The 9,480-nt window shown below is 33.7% G+C and overlaps 1 protein-coding gene across 1 annotated transcript in view; it reads right to left on the bottom strand.

The window, feature by feature from the left end:
• Nucleotides 1-2,101: 2,101 nt before the first annotated feature.
• LOC126830313 (uncharacterized) overlaps nucleotides 2,102-9,480 on the bottom strand; it is a 34,025-nt gene continuing 26,646 nt past the window's right edge. The window contains exons 32-38 of the mRNA XM_056102886.1: nucleotides 8,990-9,125; nucleotides 8,211-8,354; nucleotides 7,275-7,429; nucleotides 6,580-6,775; nucleotides 5,651-5,889; nucleotides 4,568-4,685; nucleotides 2,102-2,115 (exon numbers count right to left, since the gene is read on the bottom strand). Of these exons, the coding sequence (XP_055958861.1) occupies nucleotides 2,102-2,115; nucleotides 4,568-4,685; nucleotides 5,651-5,889; nucleotides 6,580-6,775; nucleotides 7,275-7,429; nucleotides 8,211-8,354; nucleotides 8,990-9,125 (1,002 nt within the window). The remainder of the gene's footprint in view (nucleotides 2,116-4,567; nucleotides 4,686-5,650; nucleotides 5,890-6,579; nucleotides 6,776-7,274; nucleotides 7,430-8,210; nucleotides 8,355-8,989; nucleotides 9,126-9,480) is intronic.

Raw genomic sequence — 9,480 nt, 5'->3', positions numbered from 1 at the left:
GAGTAGGCTGTAGCACCACTGTCCGAGCAAAATTACCCTCATAGCACACTGTATGACGTATGACCTTCTTCATTAGCCCAGTCGGCGCTGAACAGTAGGACGTTAAACCTTATTTCATTTCAATTTCTTTGATAAGAATGGCCAAGCACTGTTATACATTTCTAGATAGGTATCCTGCACAGGCTACTAGAAAGGAAAAAAATTGATAACTCATATCTGTATATATTTCTTACAGATTTCTAGTTGGTTATCATTGAAATTCATGTCATATCACTGTCTTTACAATCATCATAAATGAGTCATAATTACCTTCACTGAACAGCAAAACTTCAATAGCTAAACGAGTATCAGGTTTAGGAGCCGAAATAATTCGAAACTGCTTCAGAACATCATCAGGAAGGTTGGCACTAGCAGACATGTAAATCAACATCTTGTCTGGATTTCTGGGAGTGACAGGAACAGCAGAGTCTATGTGAGCGAAACAAGCGCCATTGTGATTCAGCTGGATGTCATCAGATACTAGATGTACAGCTGCTTTTCCTGCTTGTAGTGCGGCCATGACAGTTGACATAAGTTGAGCGAATATACTTAGTACAGCCGGTTGACAATAGTTCAAACTGTTGAAGCTCACCCAACATCCTGCAGTAACACACAAAAAAGAAATGAGTTAGAATATTTCTACAGGACTAACAATTATATGGTAGACCTTTTGGATCAAGATTGCAGGACTCCTTAGTAACAGCTAGAAGTACCGCAGAACACATAGAAAACCCTTAAGGTCAAATGGGTAAGCTTACTACAAGTCAAAATGAGTATTTGAATCAAACAAATAAGGTCCCCCACACAACACTTTGGACAAGTGGTAATCAATGAGAGCTACAGCATGTTCATTTTATGTTGATTAACAAGCAAAGGAATGAACTTTAAGGAAAGATGCTTATTCAAACTATGAATTATCAATCAGGCACCTTATACATAAAAACCTTAAATATTTTCAGGTTGCAGCATTTTTAATTTTTTTTTTTTTTGATTCCTTGGTTGTATATGACAAGGAGTAGCATCGCCTGGGTTGCCTCCGGGTCTTTTGGTTTTTTCCCACCGCTAAAGACCCTACGCGCACGCGAGTTATTGAAATAAAATTGAACCATATGTTAGTCCCAAAATGACTTAGTTTGTGTTGAGTGGACGTTATACCCCATTTCTATCTCTCTCTCTCTCTTTAAGTTTTGATGCATAATTAAGACTTATAATCACAATTAAATTAAAACAAGAGTAGAAATGAATGTTTAATACAAGTACCTGTAGCAGCCATTCCGTGGAAGATATCATGTAACTGGAAATGATTCATGGTAGCTGTACAGTTAAAACTATAATGTGGATAACCTAGACATCTAGATAACTCCTCTACATTTCTTTCTTTATCACTCTCCTTTCAAATAATATAATAGCTTCATTTAAAAAACGTAATACTAAATAGGGGTCTGTGGAAGAAATGGGCTAAACTTTTAGGCATTTCAGTCATTAAGAGAATACTAATTAACTGAAATGCATTAAAATATGAAATCCACGAGACTCTGCAGATAAAATGCAATAACCCATACCAGTAGCCTCCCTGGAACAAAATATTTGGCACTAATTTTCTATAAACATCTAAAATGAAATGGGGTTTAAAGTCCTACTTTTCCGTTCCATATGGGTTAATTAAAATAAAGCGTGCAATGATGAAAATATCACGTGGACAGCAGTGCTATATGGTCTAGACGAATTCCAACTGTCATGGGTTATTTTACATGAACTCCAATTTATACATGACCCAACTGTCAAGGGTCATTATGCATTCTAATTTGAACATGGGACCTCATTTTTTCGTGCCATCTGAACAACTCTATACTGCTCCTTTATAAAAATCTCAGACAATAAATTACCTACTGCAGGTACAACATAATATGTTCCAGTATATAAATTACTTACTGCAGGTCCAACACACAGAGATCCTATATGAGCTTTAACAGCTTGAGTTAATGTTACAAACATTCTTTCTGTTACTGGAGTCAGTATCTCATGATTAGCTGCACCCAGATATTCATAACCATAGTCAAACTCAGCATCTAAACACTGGTTAAAACATAATATCATTAATTAGTATATTATAATACCCAAAACCTCAATTAGAATTAGCAGTCTAGACTGCCTAGTATTGAAATTAAACTACAAGAGAACTTATTTCAGTCTCTTAATTTACATGCCATACAATTAACCTTCAAACACAATAAATACAGTTATATATATGTGAAGAAATACTTTAAAATATATTAAAACACACCCTTTTTTTAAACATATATACTTTTAAAATAGTAAACAGAATGGATAGATATATTATAGTATTTGGTTGACCTGACTACAGAAATAATGCAAATCAACAGAAAATTAACCATACTGTAAAATGTTTGTACAATCATGACGTCACAAGTCAGTTGACGTCACAAGACAGTTGACCTCAGAAGGCAGTTGACATCACAAGAAAGTTGACATCACAAGGTAGTTGACGCCATAAGACAATTGAAACCACAGGTCTTACTATAACTGTATTTACATATATTAACCTATTCAGTACCAATTACAAGCAGAGATTTACCTTAACTTTGACTGTTTTATTGTCTGTTAAATAACTATACTGTAGCTGACTTCTCCAATCAAAACTCTTAGCTGGTGATGCGTTACGTGATACATCTATCAGACGACTAATCATATCGCGTTGATGTGCTAGTAGAGCCAATAGCGACGTTAATTTATCTATCTGACACGGGAACAGTAATAGTCTTAGGTCTTCTGGTACCTTGTCGACCTCATCTACAACCTCACCAGTAGAAACAGCTACAGGTTTTGCCTCTGTCGATTTCATATCTTGTATTTCCATGGTGAGGTTCATTGTGTCTGCTGTTCGTGCTCCCTCTGAAAATAATATTTTTAAATGTATGTATGTATGTATGTATGTATGTATGTATATCTCTCTCTCTCCAGATAGTCAATTATGTATAAGATGAGTGTTGTCATCACTGATTACCTAATATAATTTGCCAGACATGGGACAAAATGCAATCAAGTATCATGAATTCATGCTTTTAAGTTCAAAGGCTTTAGATTACATGCATGAATATTCGTGACTCTGTCGAATATTATAAAAAAAATGTTTTTCATTTCATTTCACTTATTTAAAAACGTTACAAAAGAAACAAATACAAGATATGTAAATAATTCTATCCTGTCAGATAGAGATCAAATAAACAACAAATCATGCATTCGTTTGCTTTGGGACACAATGGAAAAATGGAAGAGAAGTAAACATATCAACCGATAAGCATAACGATAAGAGTATACTTGTTGAAACGTTGTGCTATATGTTTATAAACTAGTGATTGTTTTCCACATAAATTGTGTTGTTCTTTCTAATGTGCTCAATCTCTAAATGACAAATGGAATGAAATGAAATGGGGTTTAACATCCTACTGTTCTGCTCCGAAAGGGGCTAATGAAGACAGGCATACACCATACAGTGTGCTATGAGGGAAATTTTGCATTGACAGTGGCACTACAGCCTACTCTTATATCGAATTCCAGTTGTCAAGGGATCTTTTACGTGCACACCAATGTGTCCACAGGACCTCGGTTTTTCATCCCATTTATCCCCTAGACAGCTGTACTTGTCAGGCTCTCCGTCCTGAGTCACTGACAAGGGGGAATCATGCCGGAAAATCTGGATGAACTTTCTCGGCCAATGCAGGGATCGAACACCCGACTTCCAGGTTAGCGACCCAGCGTCTTACACGCTTGGCCACCGTGTCCCCCTCTAAATGCCACTCAAGGATTAAATATGATTAAAATTATACCATTGGTTTCCTGCTCTTCCCCAGCCCTGGCAGATTCAGCCATAACGTCAGCCATTGAACCTTTAATAGATGGTGCCACACTGATGACCACTGATTCTGACATCATGTCCTGTTCTCTTTCAAAACCACCTGGTGATTCTAGAAGAAAACAAAAAAAGAGTATTTAATATAGTTTGAATGTTTCTACTCTTTTTACATAACAAGTTGGAGGGTTTTAAAATGAACGCAACAGGCTTTTTCATGGCTAGGAGTGAATCTATGTAACCTCTTATATTTTAACTAGTCTTAAAATCTCTGGAGGCTTTAAGACAGGATAATGTTGCACTCACATGTAACTTAAGTCAAATCAGTTTACCTATTTTGACCTTGTCGGTTAAAGTTCAGAGTTCATTATGCAAGGATGCATGTCATCATTGAGCCAGAAAGACAATTTACTGTGTGTGCTAGTGTTTTTAAGCCAATTTAAGACAGTTTTTAAGAAAATCCTTCTCAAAGACAGTTTGAGAGCTTGGGTTTTTCAATTGGTTTATTTGCCCCACTGTTGCTTTCAGACGACATTTAACTGTGACAGGGTTTTTAAACCAGTTTAACTTAAGTGTATACCAGATACAACAGAGCAGGTTGGGCTCCTGAACAAGAGGTCTACCTAATAAAAAGACATATTTTCTTTACACTCCTACCTTTCCTGGCTGCAGTATTTGCTCTCAGTTTTCTACTTTCATTTTCTTGTTCTCCTTCTAAGCCTTTTAATAGTATAGTTGTAGCTATTATACTTCTCTCTATTTTCTCAAGGGCATCCTAGAATATAAATCAAAATAAATAATAACAATAAAGCTTTGTATCAACATACAAGATTTATTTTTCAACTTCAATCAATCTGTTTATGCTTCTTAAAAACATGCATTATGCAAGAGCCAAATCTTCCTATTGCAGGTCTTTTTTTTCGGTCTTAGATGTTATATAAACTATTAATTAAACATTTATTAACAAAACAAGACCATAAACATCTCGTGAAGAGATCAGATACTCGAGATTTTAACTAGATTAGAATGGTTCGCCATTTAAAAATTTAATTTAAAAATTGAAAAGCGAGGCTAAGTCTCAAATATACCAGTGCCCTAGTTACCACTATGAATAAATCTTGTCAAAACTACAAATGGTGATAAATTGGCTTAGAATGATGTAATTTGAATATTTTCATTTTACATTATCTATTTTTGAGCTATTATAGCAAGAATGGTCAGTTCTTTATCTAAATCTTACATAATGTATCTTTAATAGTAAGTGCAGGGTGACTACACCACACATAATTTACACAAAACAAATCTACGGACAAGACACAATACGCAGAAATCACAAACAGACGAAAAAATATCAAATTAAGTGAATGGATCCTGAGGCTAGTTGCAAGCACTTGGAATAATTTGAAATGCCAGAAGAGATACTTTGATGTGTCAAGGGAGATAATTTGATGTGCTAAGGGAGATAATCTATTGTGTCAAAGATGGTAATATGAATAGGTTCTAACAGTAGTAATTATGACATTGTTCAGTCCACCATCTTGAAACTCGTCTGACCAATGTGTTCTATCATGGTTTGGCTAATCTTTAATCTATATACCATTTGGATACAAATAGTTAAAGAATAGTACGAAAATCAATGCACCCAAAAGTCCCATGGGAGTTTTTTTGTGGAAAGTTTTTGTGTTAATTCTAGATGACTAACATATATCCAGGTAAATATGAGAATAATCAACAACCAACCTGTAAAGCTTCTCGTTGACCTTGTTCTAAATCTTTTAAAGCTGAATTCATATAATCCGTCAATTGTATCTTCGTTGTTAAATAAACAATTTCTTTTACGTGATCTAAAGTCCACGATCTTTCTGCCAACTGAGTTCCTCGAATAACTTCCTGTACACTTGATGGAGGACGACTATCTGATGCTTCACCTCTAGCATGTACACTCTCTTGACTTGGTCCACGACTTGGTGCTCCCTCTTCTGACAATGGAAATAAGAAATTTAATAATTAAATCATGTCTCTACTTAATTAGAACACAACATTGAGTGCTTTTCTCATACAGGCCTTGTGCAATGATCTGGGGCATTGTTAAGCCATATTTGTTATTAACTAAGTTTTGTGATTACAACTTCTATCTTACTTTTCTTCAGCAATAGAAGACGACATGAGGGAAATTTTGACTGGATATTGGTGATCAAGAATGGAGTAATTACTGATTATATCGATTAAAATATACCAGGCTTCAGAGAAAGTCAAACATGAAAAGTCATGATAATTAAGAGTGACAGGTTACTTACTGAAGCGACAAAAAAAATATAAAAAATAATCATGATGCTTTGATCCAGTGTCTTGCGATTCAAAGCGCGAAATGTGAGAAGGTGAATCGCGGTACATCGAATCAACAATATATCATGCCAGCACTGGCGATAAGATCAATTAAAATAGACCAGGCTTCACAGAAAGTGACACATAAAAAGTCTAGTTTTCTTTCCTTTTTTGTACTAATTTCTTGTTCATTTTACCACCCCCCACCACGTCATATTTCACCCAATCTTAGCGTATTTTCATTCATGACAGGAAAAATAGTAACTGACTACATGGCAAATTAAACATTTTGATCAAGTCATGAATATTGTTTAATTTGCACCAAAATCTGTAATTTTCCCTACCTTTATTAACCTTGGTTAATGAGCTTGAAGGAGAAGCTTTCACTGGAACTTTCCTAGCACCAGCACTTTGAATATTACGGACATTTTTCTGTTTTTCCTGAAGAAGAGCTGTTGAGGTTTGATGTTGTAGTGTTGTTTTAATACTGTTTAGAAGAGCTGTCATCCAGGTTTCTAACTGTCCTTCACATGCTATGGGCTATAAAACGATACATAAAATATAAAACAATACATACAATATAAAATTGGAGAACAATTTCTCAAATCAATAAAATTATAAACCCCCCAAAAAACCTTTAAGATCCATTATGCGTAAGAGCTAACTCTGGCTTCAAATGTTATATAATTTTTTATTTATACATTTATTCACATCCAATCTCATAATGAACTCTCTAGATTATCAGATGGCTGAGATATTGAGTGGATTAGACAGTGGCTTCAATATCTTTGCTAAACGTGTTAGAATAGACTTTGTTTATTATCATAGGAATGGTACTTGACAAACAGGACTATTTACACCGTTTCTTGTCAAACATTGATAAATTTGCTCAGAATAAAGTAATTTGACAGCATTTTCAATATATTCATTTATCATTATCTATTTTTAAACTATTATAGCAAGAAGGAGCATTTCTTTATCTAAAACTTACATAATGCATCTTCAACTTTCACTTCAGGTAATTCTATAAAATCCCTACCTGTTGTAACAAAAGATTCTCTCCCATTTTGGATTGAACACCATTTATTATAAAATTAAACTTTTCATTTTCTTCATCCGTTTCCTCGAACAAAAGCTTATCCACGTGAGAGAACAATTTGTTTATATATATATTCACTTGATTTAAATCATAACCTGTAATAGACAAATAAAATGGTAAAAATCAATTACACAGAATATGTTAAAATTATATGATTTATAACAATTTAAAGCTAAGCCAGATCATTCACTTATATTTCAAAAGTGAAAAATATGTACTATTTTAATGTAAAGACTGTTGTTACTATCTGTACTATTTTAATGTAAAGACTGTTGTTACTATCTGTACTAACTACTATTTTAATGTAAAGACAGTTATTATCTGTACTTCTTTAATGTAAAGACTGTTGTTATTAAATGTACTATTTTAATGTAAAGACTGTTATTATCTGTACTATTTTAATGTAAAGACTGTTGTTATTATCTGTACTATTTTAATGTAAAGAGTGTTGTTATTATCTGTACTACTTTAAAGTAAAGATTGTTATTATGTAAAAAGAATATAAGACCTACATGTAGAGTGGGCTGGCTAGTACAAAAAGATAGAACAATTATTTATTACTTTATTATTCAAATTGAGTAAAATCAACCAGGAAGTGGGGAGGGGAGGGCACATGTGAAGAGAGAGAGAGAGAGAGAGAGAGAGAGAGAGAGAGGTCTTTAGCAGTGGAAGGAAACTGGAGGACTCAGAGAAAACCGATAAAGATGGAAAGGCAACACCATTCCGTGTCAAGCACAATTTGGGAATCCAAACCATGCCACTTGACTCAATGACAGACCTTTTGATCAAAAGCACACCTGTTAAACCAATCAGCCACCCAACCGTTGGACAGGAGCAAGAGCACTAATCATACAGATAACCACTGAAACAACTTACCATTACACACTATATGTAAAACATCTTCCATTGAAAGGAAATAAAACCGTGGAAACAATTGTCTTCTTCGCTCTAAATGATTAAGTAACGAACGTCGACATGATTCTAATGAAGCATTCATATTCTCTAGTACTGATAAAATATCTAAGATATACAAAAACAAAGGGTTAATACATCTAAGAATAAATGAACATGGTTTGTACTTTATCAAATTATTTTGTTCTATTTAGATATTGCTTTCTTTTTAATGACTATGTCTATAACACAAAGGTCGGACAATACTTTTGTTATTTGGAGACTAACAACCGATTATATTTTTCTATGGCCATATGTGCAATGTATGGCGTTCTGCATACTCTTCATCAAATTGTCATGGGTTCTTTTACATTTACACCAGTGTGTAGACTTGTGGACCTTGATTTTTCTTCCCATCCAAAAAACTAGGAAATATTTCTCTTGTATGAGACCTGCAGGTACTTGCAATGACAAGTGGGAACCAGTTTTGAACAACACAAGAGAAATTTACAAACTTAATTCCAACAGCCTAAAGAATAGTGTCTAGTCGTTTGAATTGAATGAATAACTGAAGCCATGTGTATAGGATTGGCAGCACGTTAAAGATCCCTTGACCATTGGAAATTGGAATAAGAATAGGCTGTAGCATTTTCCTACCCCAGTTGGTACAGCTGATATTTTAAGTAAAAAAAAATTAAAAATCTAAAAAAGTTGACAAATTATTACCGAAAACAACTATTTAGGATTACAATATTCAAACTTACTTTTTCTAGAACAACACTGTAAAACATTTGGATTTTTCTCTGTTGCCCTCATCAAAAGACGGAAGTCGCGATTGACTTGTGAAAAACGATTGGCGTCGTGAGATAAAGATGTTTTTATATCAGCTCCAGAGTAAATCTAAAATAAAATAGTATTTTAAAATATCTATCCTTGAATGTGATATTAATAGGATATAGAGATATGGTTTAACCTGAAATATATTTTAAAATATCTATCCTATTATGTGATATTAATAGGACATAGAGATATTGTATAACTTGAAATATATTTTAAAATATCTATCCTAGAATGTGATATTAATATGATATAGAGATATTGTATAACCTGAAATATATTTTAAAATATCTATCCTAGAATGTGATATTAATATGATATAGAGATATTGTATAACCTGAAATATATTTTAAAATCTTTATATCAGTGCTTATTTAAAATAACAGTATTTTACTCTTGTGAATATTGTTGAAAACAA

This window comes from Patella vulgata, chromosome 8 (genome assembly GCF_932274485.2).
Source record: "Patella vulgata chromosome 8, xgPatVulg1.2, whole genome shotgun sequence".
In the NCBI taxonomy this organism is placed as follows: domain Eukaryota; kingdom Metazoa; phylum Mollusca; class Gastropoda; family Patellidae; genus Patella; species Patella vulgata.
The sequence above is the reverse complement of the archived record's forward strand: the minus strand, read 5'-3'. Positions and strand labels throughout refer to the sequence as shown.